Raw genomic sequence first — 23,831 nt, 5'->3', positions numbered from 1 at the left:
CATTCTCTGCTCCACAGCAGCAACCTGAATAAAAGGAAACACTGGTGAAGTATGTGTCGATCCCATCAAAACTAAATATCTTCACCACGAATGTTTATCTGTCATGACTAGGCATGAGGCCATAGAAAGATTTTAAGGACCAGTGAGGTATCCTCTGAGGAAATTGCTGTTATACATATCGTGGCCCCAAAAGTCAGTCGGTGATGTAAAACAAACCAATAGAGGGACAGAAGCACAGGACGGGATACAAACAACAGAGGAAGTTCCTAAACCAATGGCTTCTATTTGGACCTTACATGTTGGCCATGTGAGTCTGTGTAGAATAATTTAAAGCTGCTCAAAGTCATAAAAATTAACTGTATTAGAGCACATGATGTTCAACATCCATGTAATAACATGTGTGCACTTCAAGGTGCTGCAGGCATGGACCAACGTTGGCCCACAGTAAAGAGAGACCAGTAAAAGAGGCAGACGTGCAAAATCCAGAGAGGTGAACGTTATCTGTGGGCTGGGAATCCAAGAAAGGATCACTACTAGAACTGAGAAGTTGGCAAAATAAAAACAATTAGCACAAACACACATTAGTTGGGTGAGGAATGGGCAACCGTAAGAAAACACTGGATTTCTAGCTATGACTATAACAAAGGCCAGCAGAGAATTCCTCCCCAAAGACCCTTCTCCTAGGCAAGACCGCCTGTGGGTCCACTGTGTCATTAATAAAGACCTGTTTTGCCCTAACAGGTTTGGCTCAGTGGATAGAGCGTCGGCCTTTGAACTCAAGGGTCCCAGGTTTTATTCTGGTCAAGGGCATGTACCTTGGTTGCGGGCACATCCCTAGTCGGGCCTGTGCAGGAGGCAGCTGATTGATGTTTCCCTCTCGTGGATGTTTCTAACTCTCTATCCCTCTCCCTTCCCCTCTGTAAAACAATCAATAAAATACATTTAAAAATCAATAATGTCATGTTTCTTCTGTGATGCAAAAATGATTCTTCCCCTTAAATCCCATTTGAGCCACTGCACGTGATAAATGACGCAAATCTGCAAAGATAAACAACAAAGTTGGATGGTCAACACTGTGGTAGAACAAAGGACAAATGAGATCGCAGACAAAAGACCTATGTGAGCCATAGCCGGCTTGGCTAAGTGAATGGAGTGTCTGCCTGTGTACTGAAGATTCCTAGGTTCCATTCTTGGGAGGGACACGTGCCTGGGTTGCAGGCTTCATCCCCAGGAGGGGGTGTGCAGGAGGCAGCCAATCAGTTATTCTCTCTCATCATTGATTTTTCTATCCCTCTCTCCCTCTCCCTTCCTCTATGAAATCAATAAAAATATATTTAAAAAAAAAAGACCTATGGGAGTGACATCAGCAAGACGGCAAGATCAGAGCTATCAGTATCTGCCCTATCCTAGTGTAAGTAAGCAGCTAACCATGAACAAAAACCCCATAGAAAATGGGGATAAGAGTACCATGAAGACAAACAGTATAAGAGTCAGAAATAAAGGAAAACTATATGGAAAGAATGACGGGATAGACTGGGTGAACAAACATATAGGAAGATACCTACAGTCAAAAAAGAGGGTCACCATTACCTCCAGCAGCCACTGAGCTTCCACTATCATTACTCATAGTGGCCTGTTCTTCAAAAAATACTGGAAATTTGTGTGTTTCAAAACCATAGAATGGCCCTAAACGGTTTGGCTCAGTGGATACAGCATAGACCTTGTGGATTCTGGTCAAGGGCATGTACGTTGGCTGCGGGCACATCCCGAGTAGGGGGTGTGCAGGAGGCAGCTGATCGATGTTTCTCGCTCATTAATGTTTCTAAGTCTCTATCCCTCTCCCTTCCTCTCTGTAATAAATAAATAAAATATATTTAAAAACCAACAAAAAACATAGAATGCCTCGGTCAGTATTGCTCAGTTCATTGGAGCATTGTCCTGTGTACCAAAGAGTGGAGTATTCAATTCCCACGGCAAGGTACATATCAGTATATGGGTTCCATTTGTAGTTACCCTGTGTACACAAGTCAGCCAATTGATGTTTCTCCCTTACACTGATGTTTCTCTCTCTCCATCACTCTTCCTCAAATATTTGAAGAAGCATCAGTAAAAGGGAGATAAGGCAAAATAAAACAATACAAATATTGGCTACCCTAAATATAGAGTTAGACTAAAGCAAAACACAAAAACAAACAAAAACTAGCTTCAGAGGCGTAGGGGATCGTAGTGAAAGGTAAATTGTGGGACAAAAAAAAACATGCTTCAAAGAAATGAAAGATAAGACATTACAGCTGACACTAGGAAATACAAAGCATCATGAGATGTTGATGTTAGAAGACGACATGACCCTCCATAGAGAAATTGGTCAAGATCCCACATGAGCTTCTGAAATTAATAAACAAATTCACAGCCCTGGCCACGTAGCTCTCTTGTTGAGTGTGTGGTCCCGATGCAGCACGGCTGTGGGTTTGCAGGGTACATGTAGGGGACAGCCAATAAATGCTCACATGGGAAAAAACAGCAGTTCAATGTTTCCCTTTTTCTCTATTTCCCACACTCAAGGGGCCAAAGAGCCGCATGTAGATCGCGAGCCGCAATTTGCCGACCACGGACCTAGGAAATCACAGTTCCATTCCTTGTCAGAAGACATGCACAGGTTACAGACCCAATCTCCAGGGGGGCTGTGCAGGAAGCAGCTGATCAATGACTCTCCTTCATTATTCATGTTTCTATTGCTCTGTCCTTCTTTTCCTCTCTGAAATCAATAAAATGTAGTTTAAAAATAAATAGATAAATAATTTAAGGAATAAATAGCCCTGGCCTGTGTCACTCAGTGCTGAGAATGCCTGCTTGCACAGTGGGAGGTCATGGATTTGATTCTCCATAAGAGGCAGGTATGTGTGCTTCAGGTTCAACCCGCCTCCTACTCGGGGCACAAGTGGGAGGCAACCAATTGATGTTTCTCTCTCTCCCTCAGGAAAAAAATCAATGGAAAAAATATTCTCACTATTCCGGTGAAGATAAAAGAAGAAAGAATAGAATTCAGGAAAGGTACGAGAGAGGTGATCCAAGATGGTGGTGTTGGTAAAGGCTTATACTGGCTTCCTCCCACAACCACATGAAAATTACAACTAAAATACACAACAACATCAGCCAGATAGCCTGGAAAGCTTGCTGAATGGAAGTCTTAGGACTTGAGAGGTAAAGTAGAAAGCACCCTGAGTCTGGTAGGAGGTAAAGAGGCTCAGAAGGTGATGGTCCTCTACCCATTTGGGCCACTTTTCTAATGGGGAGGGAGATCATCTCTGCAGAGGTCACCTGGAGGAGCAAGGAGTCCCAGTACCATATCAGACGCCCAGCACAGGGTCCCAGAGCTGGGGAAAAAAGCCCTAATAGCAGTAAGAACTACGGGCTGTAAAAACCAATGCGGATGGGGCTCAGTGACACAGAGGCTGCAGGAGACCCAGCTGCTCCACTTACAACTGAACATACAAGCTCCTGCTTCTTCTGACGTCCAGGGCCTGTTGAGCCTGGGGGTGGAGGGGCGGATCAAGATACGTACCAGGAAAACTGGACTAACTGGAATCAGGGCAGGAATTCGGGGACAGCTTTCTTCCAGACAGAGGTGCTTGCTGTGGTCATTATACCTATGCTGCCACATCCAAGGTCGCAGGTCTGAGTGGCAACCATTTCTGTGTGCTCCGACCTGGTGATTCCATGAGACCTCACCCCATCCAATTTACAACTCCACCCAAGTTGTGTGCAGCAGGGTTTGTATATGAATTGCCTGTCCTTGCTCAGGCTAAGACCTGTCAAACAAGTTGCAGTTCGGTCAGGGAGCCCCAAACCTATCAATAAAAGGCCTATACCTGGCACAAGCACTAGCCTTCCTTGCTTCACAGCTGGGCCTCATCAGGGCACTTCCAAACTCGATACAAAGAGGAGAATCTGCAGATCTCTCTGTAGATGCTGCTCGGTAGTTCCAGGAAGAGGCTGACTTTACACTTCCCTGGAGACCCAAGAGCCAGTGTACCCAGTGGTCAGTGTCATACCATACCACCTTACAACTCTTCACATCCATAAGCGACACACTCAAGGGGCAGACTCACTGACCACCAAAGCCCCACTGATACAGGTCATGCTCCATAGGGGTGTCTCCTGCACGGCAGCTCTCCCACTGTAGTCATAGTGACACCCATCAATCCTTAAAGCCTCAAGAAAATTCTGGAAAATGGGATCCAGCAATACATTAGAAAGATCATACACCATGACCAAGTGGGATTTATTCTTGGGATGAAAGGTTGGTACAATATCTGCAAATCAATAAATATGATACAAAACATAAACAAATTGAAAGACAGATATCATATAATCATATCAATTGATGCAGAAAAAGCATTTGACATAATCTGACACACTTTCTTGATAAAAACTCTCAGCCAAGTGGGAGCCCAAGGATCATACCTCAACATAATAAAAGCCTTATATGACAAACCTACAGCCAATATCAGAGTCAATCAGCAAAAACTACAACCATTTTCCCTAAGAACAGGACAAGACAGGGATGTCCACTTTCACTATTCCTGTTTGATATAAAACTGGAAGTGCTAGCCACAGCTGTCAGAAAAGAAAAAAAATTAAAGGCATCATAATTGGAAAAGAAGAAGTAAAATGGTCATTATTCCATCAAAAAACTACTAAATTTAATAAATGCATTCAGAAATGTAGCAGGATACAAAATTAACACTCAGACATCTATGGTTTTTTTATACACCAATAATCAACGCACAGAAAGAGAAACAAACAAACAAAAAATCTTATCTACCATTGCAACAATAAAAATTAGGATACCTAGGAATAAACTTAACTAACAAGGTAAAAGACCTGTACTCCGAAAACTACAAGAAGTTGAAAAAAAGAGATAGAAGAAGATATAAACAAATGGAAACATATATCGTGTTCATGGATTGGTAGAATCAAGATCATTAAAATGTCTATGCTGCCCAAGGCACTCTGCATATTCAATGCAATCCCCATTAAGATATCAACTGCATATTTCACAGATCTAGAACAAACGTTCCAAAAATTCATCTGGAATAAAAAAAGACATCCAATAGCTGCAGCAATCCTGAGAAAGAAGAACAAAGTCGGTGGGATCTCAATACCAGATATCAAACTCTATTACAAAGCCACTGTACTTAAAACACCTTGGTACTGGCACAAGAACAGACATAGAGATCAATGGAATAGAATAGAGAACCCAGAACTAGACCCAAAACACTATGCCCAATTAATATTTGACAAAGGAGGCAACAGCATACAATGGAGACAAGACAGTCTCTTCAATAAATGGTGTTGGGAAAATTGGACAGATACATGCAAAAGGATGAAACTAGACCACCAACTCACACCATACAAAAAAATAAACTCAAAATGGATAAAAGACTTAAACGTAAGACAGGAAACCATAAAAATACTAGAGGAAACCATAGGCAGCAAAATTGCAAACATATGCCAAAGAAATTTCTTCTCTGATACTGCTCCTAGAGCAATTAAATCTAAAGAGAAAATAAACAAATGGGACTACATCAAAATAACAAGCTTTTGCACAGCAAAGGAAACCAACAACAAAACAAACAAGAAGACCCACTGCATGGGAGAACATATTTGCAAATGATATCACCGATAAGGGTTTAATCTCCAACATTTACAGGGAACTCATGCAACTTAACAATAGAAAGGTAAACAATCCAATCAAGAAATGGGCAATGGACCTAGATAGACACTTTTCGAAAGAGGACATACAGAAGGCCGGAAGACATATGAAAACATCCTCCAAGTCACTAATTATACAAGAGATGCAAATCAAAACGACAATGCGGTATCACCTCACACCTGTCAGAATGGCTATCATCAACAAATCAACAAACAACAAGTGCTGGAGAGGATGTGGAGAAAAGGAACCCTTCTGCACTGCTGGTGGTAATGCAGACCATTGCAGCCACTGTGGAGAACAGTATTGAGCTTCCTCAAAAAACTAAAAATGGAACTCCCATTTGACCCAGTGATCCCACTTCTAGGAATATATCCCACGAAAACAGAAACACCAATTAGAAAGGATATATGCACTCCTATGTTCATAGCAGCACAATTCACCATAGCTAAGATTTGGAAACTGCCTAAGTGTCCATCAACAGATGAGTGGATTAAAAAACTGGTACATCTACACAATGGAATTCTATGCTACGTTAAAAAAGAGGGAACTCTTGCCTATTGCAACAGCACGGATGGAACTGGAGAGCATTATGCTAAGTGAAATAAGCCAGTCAGAGAAAGATAAATACCTCATGATTTCACTCATTTGTGAAATATAGAGAACAACAGAGACTGATGAACAGGGACAGATCCAAAGACAGAGAAACAGCGATCAGACTATTAATCCCCAGAGGGAAAGTAGGGGAGGGAGGGGGCAAGGGGAAGAGATGAACCAAAGGACTTGTATGCATGCATATAAGCCAAACCAATGGACATGGACAAGAGGGGGATGAGAGCATGAGTGGCGGGGGGGAGGATGGGGATTTAATGAGGGGGATGAGGACACATTTGTAATACCTTAACTAATAAAGAATTAAAAAAATAAATAAATAAAATTTCCATAAAAAAAAAGATATCAACTGCATTATATCATAGGCCTATAATAAGCTCTCCAAAAATAAATATGGAATAATAATAATAATAAAATAGCCATAGTAATTTTTTTTACAATGTATTTTTTATTGATTTTTTACAGAGAGGAAGGGAGAGAGATAGAGAGTTAGAAACGTCGATGAGAGAGAAACATCGATCAGCTGCCTCCTGCACATCTCCTACCGGGGATGTGACCACAACCCAGGTATATGCCCTTGACCGGAATCGAACCTGGGACCTTTCAGTCCGCAGGCAGATGCTCTTATCCACTGAGCCAAACCGGTTTCGGCAGCCATAGCAATTTTAAAAAATATATATTTTATTGATTTTTTTTACAGGGAGGAAGAAAGAGGGTTAGAAAGCTAGAAACATCAATGAGAGAGAAACATCAATCAGCTGCCTCCTGCACACCCCTTACTGGGGATGTGCCCGCAACCAAGTTACATGCCCTTGACCGGAATTGAACCTGGGACCCTTCAATGCAAAGGCCAACGCTCTATCCACTGAGCCAAACTGGGTACAGCCATAGCAATCTTGAAAAAAAAAAACAAAGTTGGAGGGATGATAATACCAGATACCAAGGTGTATTGCAAAAATGCCTGGTACTGGCACAAAAACAGACATATAGAACAATGCCACAGAACAGAAAATCCAGAAAACCACCCAAGACATTTAGCTCAATATTTGACAAGGGAGGTGAGAGCTTACAATGAAGTCAAGATAATCTCTTCAGTAAATGGTGTTGGGAAAATTGGACAGGTACATGAAAAAAAATGAAACTAGACCACCAACTTATTCCATACACAAAATAAACTAAATATAAAGTCCATAAACTTAAGACGGGAAAGCATAAAATTCTTAGAAAAATCTACAGGCAGCAAAATATCAGACATATATCCTAGCAATGTATTACAGATACAGCTTCTAGGGTAAGGGAAGCTAAGGAAAAAATGAACAAATGGAACTATGTAAAGATAAAAAGCTTCTGCACAGCCAAAGAAACCATCAACAAAACAACAAGAAAGCCCACTGAATTGGAGAACATATTTACCAATGTTATATCCTATAAGGGTTTACTCGTCTAAATTTACAGGGAACTCATACATCTTAACAAAAAGAAGATAAACAATCCAATCAAAAAATGGGCTAAGGACTTAAATACACACTTTTCGAAGGTGGATATATAGAAAGTCAAGAGACATGAAAAAAACATGCTCAAAGCCACTTATCTGAGAGACACAAATCAAAACCACAATGAGATATCATCTCACACCTGTCAGGATTCCTATCAACTAATCAACAAACGACAAGTGCTGGCAAGGATGTGGAGAAAAAGGAACCCTTGTGCATTGCTGGTGGGAATAAATATTGGTAAAGACACTGTGGATTATACTATAGAGTTTCCACAAAAATTAAAAATGGAGCTCCGATTTGACCCAGTAATCACACTTCTAGGAAAACGTCCCAAGAAATCAGAAACAGCCTTAGCCATTTTGGCTCAGTGGATAGAGCGTCGGCCTGCAGACTTAAGGGTCCCAGGTTCAATGCCGGTCAAGGCAACATGCCAAGTTGGGGGCTTGATTACCAATAGGGTGGGTGAAGAACGCAGCGATCATTTCTCTATCATTGATGTTTCTATCTCTCCATCTCCTTTCCTCTCTCTGAAATCAATAATGAAATATTAAAAAAAAGAAATCAGGAACACCAATCAGAAAGGATATATGTTCATAGCAGCACGAATGACCATAGCTAAGATTTGGAAATAGCCTAAGTACTCATCAGTAGATGAGTGGATTAAAAAACTATGGTGCATCTACACAATGGAATACTACCCTGCTGTAAAAAAGGAGGAACTCTTACTATTTGAAACAGCATGGAGGGAACTGGAAAGCATTATTCTAAGCAAAATAAGACAGTCGGACAAAGGTAAGTATCACATGATTTCACTCATTTGTGGTCAATGAATGAAAAAGGACACATATGTAATACAATATATACTACTTTAGCCAAAACCAGTTTGGCTCGGGGGACAGAGCGTCGGCCTGTAGACTGAAGGGTCCCAGTTTCGATTCTGGTCAAGGGCATGTACCTTGGTTGCAGGCAAATCCCCAGTATGAGGTGTGCAGGAGGCAGCTGTTCGATGTTTCTTTCTCATCAATGTTTCTAACTCTCTATCCCTCTCCCTTCCTCTCTGTAAAAAATCAAAAAAATATATATTTAAAAAAAAAATACTTTATTGCTGCCCTAACTAGTTTGGTTCAGTGGATAGAGCATCAGCCTGGGGACTGAAGGGTCCCAGGTTCAATTCTGGTCAAAGGCATGTACCTTAGTTTCGGCACATCACCGGTGGGGGGTGTGCAGGAGGCAACTGATCGATGTATCTCATCAATGTTTCTGACTCTCTATCCCTGTCCCTTCCTTTCTGTAAAAAATCAATAAAATTTATTTTTAAAAAAATAGGTGATTGCTAAGGACTAGTAACAAGAATCTGAGCTTGCTAAAACCATGGTGGCACTAGACCTGCTGAACGCAGGGTTGCTAAAAATATGGCATTTCTAGAAACACCGGTGTGGGGGAGCGATATCTGCATCTGCAAAGAGCAATTACGCACAGACAAAAATATGCGTTCCTGTATGTCGTAAGCAATTAATTTATAAAATATACCAGGCAGTCAAAAGAATCTTTAACCAAAAAATACAGTTAATAAACAGGATAAGGAAATACATACAATTCTTCCAAAAATATAGGTACAAATGACCAACAGGAATATAGAAAATGCTTTCCTCACTGAACAAGGTGGAAACCCTCAGGCTTCCAGCAACACTACCAACCACAAGTCCTTCCCTGTGAGTTTAGTGCAGTGGGGAGTATTGGGACTTCAGGAATAGAAGGGAGCAGTAGAAATAGACCAACCCTCCCCAGGACAGCAGCTACCCAGGAAACTGGAAAAATCAAGCAGAACCACAGTCTAACTGGGAGGACAGAGCACACCCTGGGGGCTGGGCCCTGGGAAATCGCAAAGCCAAGTCCAGGTCACTGGTGAGAGTGAGGGTCTTACCCAGCGAGGATATAAGTTCAAAGTTCTCCAGCATCACATTCAGGTACAGCTGTCTCTGACCCTCATCAAGGAGGCTCCATTCCTCCCTGGAGAAGTATAGGGCAATGTCCTCAAAGGTGACTCCAACCTGTCAGAATGGAGACAATTAAATGCAGAGCTGACTTTCTTAGAACCAGTAATTCTACTCCTTACACATATTTCCCCCTTCAAGCTCCTCCAGGGCACCCGGTTAATGTGGACACCAGGCCCTAATGCCAGTGCAGGCTGCTCTCTCATCACAGTCCCATTACTCACTGTGATGGCCCTCAGCAGAGCAGCTGGGTTGGGCGGGAAGGATTGGGGGAGGGGAGGGAAGGGGAGAGGGCAAAGCCATTTAAGGTCTGGGCGATGCCTGCAGGGTCCCAGCCTTCCAGCCAAGCAACACCACTGCAGTCTCCTAGATCCTGCCTCCAAGACAAAGCCAAGCGTCGGTTTATGCTTCCCCTTTAAGTCCCCACAGCAGGACCCGGGACCATCAGCTCACACTTCCTCCAGATGTGCTCACCACTGGGTAATGTTCATCCCCTTCCCATGTTCAGACCCCAGGTTCACTCCCTCAGCTCTGCCCCCTTCCTGCTCCAATGCCACTGGATCTCGCTGGACTCACCCATGAACTTGGCATATGGCGTGTAGAGAGCTTGTAGTCCAGCCGGATCCAGGCCCACCCCAGGCCCCTGATGGACCCACAGCTGGGAAAGCCCCGAATGAGTCTGTGCCGTCCTCCCTGCAGCCTCTGCTCTTTCCGTCAATACTCACAGCCACATCCTCAGGGACCTTCAGATGCGAGTCACCCCCGTCCTCTCTGCCCTGCACCTGCTGTGTCCTCAGAAGCCACAACACTCCTCTCTCCCCTCCGCCTTCCTCACGGTCCCCCACGCGGGACTGAGCTGCAGGACGGGACAGGCGCCCTCCCCAGGCTGTGGTGTCTGTGTGAGGAGGCGCTGAGGGCTTGGGGAACAGGAACTCACCTCAGCCCGTCTCGTCGGTGGGGGCGCCGCCATTGCCCTCTGTGGGCTGAGCGGGTCGGGAGTAGAAGCCGCTGCAGGAATGGCGGTCCCTGTCCCGGCCCTGGCGTGGGTTCGGGTGGCGCCGTGTGAGCTGTGAGCACCACTGGAGGCTCCGACCATTAGCTGTGTGACTGGGAGCACCACTCTCCGGCCTTCCCCACGGGACTGCGGACGTGGAAAACCTCACCACCTGAGACAGAAATCTGAGAAGACAAAAATCCCGCCACAAGGACTGCCGGTTCCGCCCTACAGAAGCGGCCAAACGGAAATGCCTTCTCTGAACCTCTATTGGCTCAGCCTGATGCCATTCCATACATTGCCTTCTGGGTAATGTAGTTTCTAAGCTGCACGGCCAGGATCCAGTATTTCTCAGTTGACTGTAGGCCTAGATTTAGGGGCAAATAGCCCAAGAACATACCAAGTACACTAAGGGTCTTCTAGAGCCTTCAAGGGACGTGATTTCCAGGACAAGTTTGTTCCTACTGCACCTGCACAGATTCCTTTAGCAGTGAGTTTTGCATATTTTTGTTCAGGACTTGCTCTTTCTGACTGGCAGGCGTTATTTCTTCATTCAAGACTTTTGGCATGTGTCTCCCTCAGGCCATATGTATCTGGAGGAGGTTGTTCAAGTCTCTAACTGCCTTAACCTGCCTCCATTGAATTCATTATACAAAGTTAAGGTCACAAAACAGATGCTCATACTTAAGAGCATCTGCTTCTGATGCCATCCAAAGTGTCAAATCTGACTGGACTGCAGTGTGGAGAAGATGGTCAAGAAACAGATGAAAAGATGCTTAAAAGTCACAGATTACCAGAGAGATGGAAATTAATGCAACAATTATGTGTCACACACCGCTTTCACAATGGCTGCCATCAACAAATGAACAAAAGACAAGTGCTGGGGAGGATATGGGGAAAAGGGAACCCTAGTACACTGCTGGTGGGAATGCAAACTGGTGCAGCCATTATGAAAATCAGTATGGGCTTTCCTAAAAAAATTTAGTATGGAACTTCCATTTGATCCAGTGATTCCACTTCTAGAAATATATTCTAAGAAACCTGAAACAATAAGATAGAATATATACTCCCTTCTGTTGATAGCAGCAGAATTTACAATAGCAAAGATGTGGGAAAAGCCCAAGTGTCCATCAATAGATGAGTGGATTCAAATGCTGTGATACAACCCTAGCCAGTTTGGCTCATTGGAGAGAGCGTCACCCTGCAGACTGAATGATCTCAGGTTTAATTCAGGCCAATGGTACATGCCAAGGTTGCAGGCTTCATTCCCAGTAGGGAGTGCACTATAGGCAGCCAATCAATAATTCTCTCTCATCATTGATGTTTCTCTCTCTCCCTGTCATTTCTACTCTCAAATACTTAAAAAAAAAAAAAACCCACGGAAATTTTATACCATGGAATACTCTATAGCAGTAAAAAAGAAGAATCTTGGAGGAAACCAAGATGGCAGCATAGGTAAACACCGGAGTTTGCTGCCTCAAACAACCACTTCAAAAATACAACTAAAAGACGGAAAGGACATCATCCAGAACCACTGGAAGGCTGGCTGAGTGGAAATTTTACAACTAGAAGGAAAGAGAAAAGCATACCGAGACTCAGAGGAGGCGCAGTAAGGAAGTAAAATACTAAGGTGTGGAGGTGTATGCGGAGTGGGCTGGCGGCTGAGGGCGCGGTTGTCATTTTCAATCAGGAGGGAGTCTCAGGCTCTAAGATCCTGTTCTGAGCAAGTCTCTAGGGACACAGACTCATATGGGAGAAGAGGGACTGTCTGGCATTGGTCGGAACTCGAGGGCAGCTTTCTCTCCGAGGGGTTTGCAGCGATTACCAGGACACTGAGAAGCAGATCCTCTGAGGGCTGGATTGAGAGCAGCCATAACTGCTAGCCTCGCCCTGTTGATCCTGTGGGACCTGCCCTGCCCAAGCCATGCAGGGCGGCTTTTGCTGGATAGCCGCAGGAAAAGGCTAGATTAGCACCTCCCTGGAGAACAAGGAGCCAGGAAATCCAGAGGTCAGAGTCAGACCATCCAGTTTGCAGCTCCATGGAACCATAAAGGACACACTCAGAAAGGAGACTCAGTGAGCACCAAATCCCCATTGAAGTAAGTCTTGCCCCAGAGGGTGTCTCCAGCACAGAAGTTCTCCCACTGCAGAAACAGCTGATTCTCACAGCCAATTGGCTTGGAGGTCAATTCCTCCCAGTGATAACTACAACAATCAAGGCTTAACTACAACAAGACTGTGCACAAAGACCAAAAGGGGGTGCACCAAGAGTGTCCTCCTCAGGTAATTGGGGAGGCTGAACCACTGGGCCCTAGAGGACACTCAGCACAGAAAACCACTTCATCAACACAGGGAAGCATAAAAAATGCGGAGACAAAGAAAAAGGACACAAATGACAGAAATGGAGGAAAGCAAACTACTGGATATAGAGTTCAAAACCACACTTATAATTTTTTAAAAAATGTTCTAGAAACTGGTGATAAACTTAATGAGACCTACAAGAAATCTAATGAGACCCTTGAGGTTGTGATAAAGGACAAACTAGAAATTAAGAATGCACTGAGTGTGCCGAAACCGGTTTGGCTCAGTGGATAGAGCGTCGGCCTGCGGACTGAAGGGCCCCGGGTTCGATTCCGGTCAAGGGCATGTATCTGGGTTTCGGGTACATCCCCAGTGGGAGATGTGTGGGAGGCAGCTGATCGATGCTTCTCTCTCATCTTGGTTTCTAGCTCTCTGTCTCTCTCCCTTCCTCTCTGTAAAAAATCAATAAAATATATTAAAAAAAAAAAAAAGAATGGACTGAGTGAAATAAAGAATATTATACAGACTCCCAACAGCAGACCAGAGGATCGCAAGAATCAAGTCAACTGCCGAACCGGTTTGGCTCAGTGGATAGATTGTCGGCCTGCGAACTCAAGGGTCCCAGGTTCGATTCCGGTCAAAGGGCATGTACCTTGGTTGCAGGCACATCCCCAGTAGGGAGTGTGCAGGAGGCAGCTGATCGATGTTTCTCTCTCATCGATGTTTCTAACTCTCTATCTCTCTCCCTTCCTCTCTGTAAAAAATCAATAAAATATGTTTAAAAAAAAAAAGAATCAAGTCAAAGATTTGAAATACGAAGAAGCAAAAAACACTCAACTGGAAAAGCAAAATGAAAAAAGGATCCAAAAATACGAAGATAGTGTAAGGAGCCTCTGGGACAGCTTCAAGCGTACCAACATCCGAATTATAGAGGTGCCAGGAGAGACAGCAAGATGTTGAAAACCTATTTGAAGAAATAATGACAGAAAACGTCCCCTACCTGGTGAAAGCAATAGACTTACAAGTCCAGGAAGCACAGAGAACCCCAAACAAAAGGAATCCAAAGAGGGCCACACCAAAACACATCATAATTAAAATGCCAAGAGCAAAAGACAAAGAGAGAATCTTAAAAGCAGCAAGAGAAAGTCAGTTACCTACAAGGGAGTGCCCATACGACTGTCAGCTTATTTCTCAACAGAAACTTTGCAGGCAAGAAGGGAGTGGCAAGAAATATTCAAAGTGATGAATACCAAGAACCTACAACCAAGATTAATTTATCCAGCAAAGCTATCCTTCAGAATTGAAGGTCAGATAAAGAGCTTCACAGATAAGAAAAAGCTAAAGGAGTTCCTCACCACCAAACCAGTATTATAGGAAATGCTGAAAGGTATCCTTTAAGAAGAGGAAGTGCCGGAAGCCGGTCCATCCTTGCTGCTTGACACAGTCACTGCAGGAAAGAAACATCTGCACAGCATATGTTTCAAGGGACCTGGCATATATGGCATACTGTTCTTAATATGTTTGCTCCCTTTAGCCCATGTGTTTTAACCAAGGTCACCTCTCCGAGAAAGGTTGTTTCCCCAGGTGGGGATCTTTCCCTGAGGTTAGGGAGGGGATACAACCCCTTAATTAAGTGCCAGGCGGGTAGTTAAGCTACATAATCTTTACTCCCTGGAATGGAGATAAGAAACGCCCTAACCTTTGTAATAGAAATTGACAGGATTAAAATCGGCTGGTATAAATACGGATGTAACAAGACAATAAACGTCAGAACCTTATCAGTTCCTAACCAGAGCTCCGACCAGAACTTTGGCTGGAGTTCCTGGCTATAGGTCCTGACTAGGCTGCTGATCAACTGAAGGCTGTCTTCGTGTCATTCCTTCTTTGCCGACTCCGTCCACACCTTTGGGGACCCCTGGACCTGCTGGGATTGGACCCCGGCAAGGAAGAAGAAGAAAAAGGTAAAGATACAAATTATGAACAACAAATACACATCTATCAACAAGTGAATCTAAAAATCAATGGAATAAATAATCTGATGAACAGAATGAACTGGTAATTATAATACAACCAGGGGCATAGAAAGGGAGTGGACTGGCTATTCTTGGGGGGGAAACGGATGAGGGGGATGCGGGAAGAGACTTGACAAAAATCGTGCACCTATGGATGAGGACAGTGGATGGGGAGTGAGGGAGGAGGGTGGGGTGGGAACTCGGTGGAGAGGAGTTATGGGGGGGAAAAAGAGGAACAAATGTAATAATCTGAACAATAAAGATTTAATTAATAAGAAAAATAAAAAGAAGAATCTTTACCTTTACAGACAACATAGAGGCACCTGGAAAGCGATGTACAGAGTGAAATGAGTCAGTCAGAAAACAAGTATCACTTGATCTCACTCATATGAATTCTAATTAACCAAATAAAATGGTGGAGGGAGTGGATTCTGAGACATGGAAGCATGGGAGTACAGAATCTCAGAGGAAAGGAATAGGAGGGGAAAAAAAGAAAGAAAATTCAGCCTCTGATAAGAACTAAACACACACACACACACACACACACACACATACACAACCAAGTCACCTGAGCCTTGAGCATTTTCTTCTGTTCTCTGAAAGCAATGGATAAACACGAGCTTGCTGTGTTCTGAGTCTGCTCTAAATTTGTGTTTATTAATCTGTGTTCAGTCAGTTGTGTCTCTGGAAATGCTGATAACCCTCCATGTAACTTTCTCCTGCTTCACGAATCAATTGCTTTTGGTGATGTAAGAAATGTCCAAACTTGTGGAGAATGTTCCTAAGTTTATGTGACCCAAGCCGGTAACAGTGCTAGGAAGCAGAATAACAATAAATTACTTGTGAGAATGGCAGTTTTGCACCTTTGTTATACATGAGACTAAAGAAGAAGATATAAATGGTTTACATGACATTCACTGGTGATAAAATGGGTGGGGGGCAGGGGCTAAGGAGGAAATTCTCTGGGATTGGATAAAAAGTTTAAAAAAAGACATAAACTTCTTTTTAACTTTATATGATTGGTAACATTTAATATTCAAAACAATAACAATAATTGGGGCTCTGTGATCGTCTGTGTTCAGAGATTGTGCTCTTAGGAGTCTGTGAAACAGAAATGTCCCTGAAAATCCAAAGGTATGTTGTCCCAGGTGCAAAAAGACAACAGACAGGCTCACTAAGGTGAAATTTGTAACTTGCAAAAAATTAAAAAACCACACACACACACTCACACACACAAATAAAACAGAGTAGGACATAAATACCCCTGTGACTAGCTTTTACTTGGCAAGTTTTAACTTCAAAGCATCCTATATGGGTACTTTTAGCCTCCGAGTTTGCAAGATTGGCTATGCTATGTCAGGCTCCCTGAGATTACTAGGTTTACTATGTACCATCATTTTTGTCCATACTAGGAAGTTAGAACCTGTGGGTTGAGGAGAAAACTCAATGAGTGGTTTATTAACTCAGGGACCCATTACTGATGTCCTACTAAACACAAGGACCCCTGTATTGCTGGTGTACTATTATTTGGTCTTCTAGAGGTAGTCACTCTTCAGGTCACTAAAGCCTTAGGTTCTAAATGTGGTGGAGATATTTTTAAGGACAAGAAAAAGGTCTTCATTTTCTTTGCTGTGGCCTTCCACAATTTATGAGAATCACCTGCTAATTAAACCCCAAGATTGTTGACTCCTCTGATCCAACAACTCCTCTGTTCAAACTGCTGAACAAGAGAAGTTACTTTCAAGGCTACATTCTTGCTACCCCTCCTCCCTGCTGTTGTCACACTTCAGAGATAATTTGCACCACAGAGTCTCTAGTTAGTAGAATGTTTCCTTCCCTCCATTCCTTCAAACAAGCCTTTTGAACTTTTCATAACTTTCTCTCTAATCATATTTTATAGGCTTGGGAAAAATGCTGACAGCACAATTACCTATACATCTGCCAGACTGTCTCCAGGAATGCAAAGTAACTGTAAATTAAATGGCTCAAGATAAAAGAAATGTAGGTTCACCAATTTTGGAACAACATGTTTTTCAACTCTATATTCAATCCACATTCTTTTTTTCCTCAATATATTTTTATTGATTTTTTACAGAGAGGAAGGGAGAGGGATAGGGTTAGAAACGTCGATCAGCTGTCTCCTGCACACGCCATCTAGGGATGTGCCCGCATTCAAGGTACATGCCCTTGACCAGAATGGAACCTGGGAACCTGGAATCCGCAGGCTGACGATCTATCCATTGAGCCAAACCGGTTAGCACTCAAGCCACATTCTTATCCCCTCTGGGCCAGTCTCATCTCAGTGACAGAAAATGTAACAAACAACGAAGAACTTTCACCCAAACCACTGGAATGTTGACTGGTTCACAAAAGCCAGATCTCCGGCCTAAAGACACTCTTTATTTTCCTCTTAGTTTTGCTGCCAGAGCACCAATGGCTCTATTGGGAACATCTGAGAAGCTACCGGAAGCCACAGAACCTCTTCATTATAATCAATGACAATGACTGCTGCACACAGCATAAACATGCCCGGAGTTTCTCAGATCTGTGTTCAGACAGTTCCTGCAGTCTTTTCCTCAAAAAACTTTCTAGGTGCAGGTTTAATAGGAGTCCATTTCTTGTAATAGAATTAGGTCAGATTTCCGCACTGAAGGGGTCCCCCTCACTGCGATGGTCCTCCAACCAGTGCCCATCACCCATGGAATTGAAGGCATTAGGGCACAGGGCCCTCCGCAACATGTGGGGAAAAGAATCCCTTCAAATGTCTTAGCATCCCTTGAAAACAAGAAAAAAATTTATGCTGCTCCCAGACATACTTGGGGTTGTCACAGCTACCCCTCTTTTGAGTGACTTCTGTGTCTCAAAGCCATCAATTTTGTCCATACTGGGAACTTTAGAACCTGTGGGTTCAGGAGAAAATTCAATGAGTGGTTTATTAACTCCAGGACTCCTGGCTTAAGTCCTAATGAACACAATGCCCCAGTACTGCTGGTGCCCCTTTATTTGGTCTCCTACAAGTAGTCAGTCTGCAGCCAATAAAGCATTAGGTTCTAAATGTGGTTGAGGTGTTTGTAAAGAAAAAAAAAGTTTTTTTCTTTGCTGTGGCCTTCCACAATTTATGAGAAGGACCTGCTAATTAAACCCCAAGATTGTTGGCTCCTCTAATTCACACAGCTCCTCTGGTCAAACTGCTTAACAAGATAAGCTACTTTCAAGGCTAAATTCTTACGTACCCCTTCTTCCTGCTGTTGTCACACCTCAGACATTATTTGCCCCAAGGGGTCTGTAGTTATCAGAAAGTTTGCTTCCCTCCACCTCTTCAAACAAGCCTCTTTTGAACTCTACATAACTTTTTCTCTAGTCATATTTTATAGACTTGGGAAAAATACTGATAAGACACCTCCCTATACATCTGCCAGACTGTCTCCTGGAAAGCAAACCAACTGCAACTTTAAAAGACAGCCCCTCATATCTACTCAACTTCAGCAAAGCACCAGGCCCCTGTATTTGTTCTCTATTACCTAGAGCCGTGGTCGGCAAACGGTGACTTTGGCCCCTTGAGTGTGGCTCTTTCAGAAAATACCACCTGTGGGTGCGCACATACAGTGCGATTGAAACGTCGTGGCCCAAGCAAAAAAGTCAGTTTTCGGAATGGCAGAGTCTATTTTGAAGAACTACTGTTGATATTTGGCTCTGTTGACTAATGAGTTTGCTGCCCACTGAGTTAGAGCCACTGATGAAAAATGGAACCCAGCCTTTCTTCCTTGGCCTGTATTGACAACCAATACTTAGCCCTGTCTTCTCTTGGAAAGTAAAACAAACTTCCTCTTTTCATGACTTCTTTTAGCTGTAAATTCTTCCACAGCCTGCATCACCTGCCAAATCCGAACAGTGTTCCTTTTTTCTAAGAAGTTAAGTGCGTGAAAATGAGGGAAATGACATCATAGAGGCAAAATATTTCCTTCTCTTATAAGTTAACCAATAGATTCAAAAGAACACCCAACATTAAAGAAGTCCTAGGAAAAAGCCTTCATTATTTTGCAAAGAAAGAGACCCGAGACGGGCAGTTCTCCCACTGATGACTTAGGAACTCAATAAATTCATCACTGGCATCTGATGAATGGGTAAGTGTGTCCCTGACAATGGCAGTTTTTCTCCAACATTGTGTTTACTGGGGCCAACAGTAATCAGTCCTATGTGGCAACTCATGCCTGGGAAACAAGGAAGAACTAAGGGCCCAGGTATTCCTAATTTTCGTCAACAAATGAGACAACAGGGTTAGCTTCCCTGCGCACATGAGGATGGTGACTGATGCCATCTGTAGGGACCTTATAGGTGATTCAGGTGAAATACCTTCAGCAACAGAAATATGCAGTGACATACACATGGAAACACTTCTCTCTATGTTGGAAACTGCAATATAGACACATATGGTTCCAAAAGAAATACTAACAAACAGAACAACAAAAACAGTTGGGGGATATTACATAATGGAGGTGATTAAATATATGAGATGTAATTCAGACTGAGACTTCACATATTTTTTTACAGAATTGTTAAATCCTAACTAAGAAACGACATTTCCTACACATCTAAAATAATTTCCACATTTGGACTCTTTTGTGCAGAGCGGATTTACAAATTTGGCTGAGAGATATCTTTTGGGGCGTGGCTACAGTATTTTGGACAGGTTCAAGCCTTGGACTGATGACAGGGCACAGTCCTCTCATTGCCACGTGCAAGTTCCAGCTTGGAGGGCAGAGCCTTCCTGGCACAATTATAGCCAATACCTATCATTGTAAGCTTGATCCTATATTCCGAACACTTGGCCCCACGTGCCTGAGTGATAGAGTTCAGGTACATGTAGTTGAGTAGGATTGAAACCCACCAGAATATTGTAAACATCTTGATCGTGCCCTTACTTTGCCACCTGGTATCTGCTATAAAATAAAGACACGGCTTGTGGGCGTAGGACTGTCTCTCTCCACCCGAGGGCAGCGTCACACCGAGACCCAGCTTTCATTCTCTTGTCTGTCTTTTCTTTTCTTTTTTTTTTTAATATATTTTATTGATTTTTTACAGAGAGGAAGGGAGAGAGATAGAGAGTTAGAAACATCGATGAGAGAGAAACATCGATCAGCTGCCTCCTGCACATCTCCTACTGGGGATGTGCCTGCAACCCAGGTACATGCCCTTGACCGGAATCGAACCCAGGACCTTTCAGTCCACAGGCCGACGCTCTATCCACTGAGCCAAACCGGTTTTGGCGTGTCTGTCTTTTCTTAATCCTTTCACCGCCCCCACTCAGGGTCACTGACCCAGGCTGAGATGGGATGGCACATAACGCGCACTGGGACCGACTATGCCATGGTCGTGCCAGCTCCCCACAATATCTCACATTAATTGCACTCATAATGGCTTTCTCCTGTATAAAATCTCTGATGATGCTGAAGACTATCACTATGTGTAAAAGATTTCCCACATAAACTGCATTAATAAGTATTCTCTCCTGAATGAACTCTCTGATGACGACGATGGTGGGTGCTAGTGGTAAAAGATTTTCCACATTCACTGCATTTATATGGCCTTTCTCCAGTGTGAACTCTCTGATGATTATGAAGGATTGAGTTACTTGTAAAAGATTTGCCACATTCATTACATTTATAAGGTCTTTCTCCAGTGTGTAATCTCTGATGATATTGAAGACCACTGCTACATTTAAACGATTTTCCACATTCACTGCATTTATAAGGCTTTTCTCCAGTGTGAACTCTCTGATGACGACAAAGATCAGTGCATGAGTTAAAAGATTTCCCACATTCACTACATTTATAAGACTTTTCTCCTGTATGAACTCCCTGATGACTACGAAGGTGGGTCTTAGTAATAAAAGATTTCCCACATTCAATGCATTTAAAAGGCTTTTCTCCAATGTGAACGTTCTGATGATACTGGAGACCCTTGACACTTGTGAAAGTTTTCCCACATTCCCTGCAGTTATAAGGCTCTTCTCCAGTGTGAATTCTCTGATGATATTGTAGTGTACCCCGAGCAGTAAAAGATTTTCCACAGTCACTGCATTTATAAGGTTTCTCTCCAGTGTGAACTCTCTGATGATATTGGAAACCCTTGGTCGTTGTAAAAGTTTTTCCACATTCCCTGCATTGATAAGGCTTTTCTCCTGTGTGAATTTTCTGATGTCTATAAAAGTCAGAGTTAGTTGTAAAAGATTTTCTACATTCAGTGCATTTATAAGGTTTCTCTCCAGTGTGAACTCTCTCATGATATTGAAGACCACTGGAACCTTTAAAAGTTTTTCCACATTCACTACATTGATAAGGCTTTTCACCAGTGTGAACTCTCTGATGTCTACGAAGGTGGCCGTTAGTGGTAAAAGTTTTCCCACATTCACTGCATTGATAAGGCTTTTCTCCAGTGTGAACTCTCTGATGATATTGGAGACTACTAGGACCTTTAAAAGTTTTTCCACATTCATTGCATTGATAAGGTTTTTCTCCTGTGTGACCTCTCTGATGATATTGGAGACTACTGGTACCTGTAAAAGATTTCCCACATTCACTACATTTATAAGGCTTTTCTCCTGTATGAACTCCCTGATGACTATGAAGGTGGGTCTTAGTGATAAAAGATTTCCCACATTCAATGCATTTAAAAGGCTTTTTTCCAATGTGAACGTTCTGATGATACTGGAGACCCTTGACACTTGTAAAAGTTTTCCCACATTCCCTGCAGTTATAAGGCTCTTCTTCATTGTGAACTCTCTGATGATACTGGGAACCCTTGGTAGTTGTAAAAGTTTTTCCACATTCCCTGCATTGATAAGCCTTTTCTCCTGTGTAAACTTTCTGATATCTATGAAGGTAAGAGTTAGTTGTAAATGATTTTCCACATTCAATGCATTTATAAGGTTTCTCTCCAGTGTGAACTCTCTCATGATATTGGAGACCACTGGGACCTGTAAAAGTTTTTCCACATTCACTACATTGATAAGGCTTTTCACCTGTGTGAACTCTCTGATGATAATTAAGGTGAGAGTTAGTTGTAAAAGATTTCCCACATTCAGAGCACACAAAACATTGCCTTGCAACATGGACACCGTTTTCCTGAATAAGCATGTCAGTGCAACTACTGTCCTTACATTCTTTTCTGGCGTAACGATTTTTCCTACTTTGAAACGTCACCCCACGGTTCGAAATAGCATTTAGACTGTCTCTGGTCGGAGTAGCCTTTAGGTGGAGATGTCCTGATTCGGTAAAGACACCATGACCAACTTTCCTGCAGGTGAAACGATCCTGGGACACATTGAAATTGCAGCTGTTTGCAAGTGAGATCCTGTCCTCCCCTCTAATGAAAGTCTTCTCTCTCACATGCTGCTGGTGAAATTTTACAGTGAAATAAAACCGTCTTGCACACGCCCCACACCTCAACAGTATCTGTGGGTGTTGTGTTCCCTGCAGCCCCATCACGTGGAAAATGTTTCTCAAAACTAGTCCACAACTCTCACAGGGGTGGCTCTTCTGGGAAGACAAGGCTACCTTGGGATTCCTTGCCTGTGACACTCTAACAGAAATGTTCTGCTCAGTCGGTGCCTCCACATTCTCTGCTCCACAGCAGCAACCTGTATAAAAGTAAATATTGGTTAGGTACATGATGACCTTATGAAAACAGAGTATCTTCACCACAAATGATTAACTGTCATGACTAGGCATGATTGCATAGGAAGATTTTCAAGAGTGAGATAGACAGTGAGGAAATTACTGTTATAAATAACGCGGCCCCAAAAGTGAGTCGATGATGGAAATCTCATCTAGAGAGGGACAGAAGCACAGCAGTACATACAAAGAGGAGAGGAAGGCTCTACTCATTGTTCTTGCAAAAACGGCTTCCTTAAGGACCTTACATTCTGACCATGTGAATCTGTGTGGAATAATTTCAAGCTGCTCAAAGCAATAAAAATTAATTCTAGCCATAACCAGTTTGGCTCAGTGGATGGAGCATCGGCCTGCGGACTGAAAGTTCCCGGATTCGATTCCGGCTAAGGGCATGTACCTTTGTTGTGGGCACATCCCCAGTAGTGGGTGGGTGTGCAGGAGGCAGCTGATCGATGTTTTTCTCTCATCGATATTTCCAACTCTCTATTCCTCTCCCTTCCTCTCTGTGAAAAATCCATAAAATATATACTTTTTAAAAATTAATTGTAGGGGAGAAACCAAGATGGCGACATAGGTAAACACCGGAGTTTGCTGCCTCGCACAACCACTTCAAAAATACAACTAAAAGACGGAATGGACAATATCCAGAACCACAGGAAGGCTGGCTGAGTGGAAATTCTACAACTAGAAGGAAAGAGAAAAGCATACTGAGACTCAGAGGAGGTGCGGTGAGGAAGTAAAATATTAAGGTACAGAGGCGCATGCGGAGCGGGCTGGCGGCTGACGGCACGGTTGTCGTTTTCAATCAGGAGGGAGTCTCAGGCTGTTAGCTCCAGTTCCGGGCAAGTGTCTGGGGACCCAAACTCAGACGGGAGAAGTGGGACTCTCTGGCATCGTTTATAACTCAAGGGCAGCTTTCTCTCTGAAGTGCTTGCAGTGATTGCTAGGACACTGAGAAGCGGGGCCTCTGCAGGCAGGACTGAGAGCAGCCATAACTGCTAGCCCCGCTAGGTTGATCCCGTGTTACCGGCCCCGC

General features: G+C 43.2%; 1 protein-coding gene across 1 annotated transcript; it reads right to left on the bottom strand.

The window, feature by feature from the left end:
* Positions 1-17,232: 17,232 nt before the first annotated feature.
* Positions 17,233-22,635, bottom strand: LOC138999926 (zinc finger protein 665-like). Its single transcript, XM_070402143.1, has one exon. The coding sequence runs from the start codon at positions 22,604-22,606 to the stop codon at positions 20,615-20,617; it is 1,992 nt and encodes a 663-aa protein (XP_070258244.1). The 5' UTR covers positions 22,607-22,635; the 3' UTR covers positions 17,233-20,614.
* Between the last annotated feature and the right edge of the window lie 1,196 nt (positions 22,636-23,831).

The sequence above is a fragment of the Myotis yumanensis genome, unplaced genomic scaffold (assembly GCF_028538775.1).
Source record: "Myotis yumanensis isolate MYYU_CA2020_CCGP unplaced genomic scaffold, mMyoYum1.0.hap1 SCAF_23, whole genome shotgun sequence".
Taxonomy (NCBI): Eukaryota; Metazoa; Chordata; class Mammalia; order Chiroptera; family Vespertilionidae; genus Myotis; species Myotis yumanensis.
This window is presented reverse-complemented; position numbering and strand designations above follow the sequence as displayed.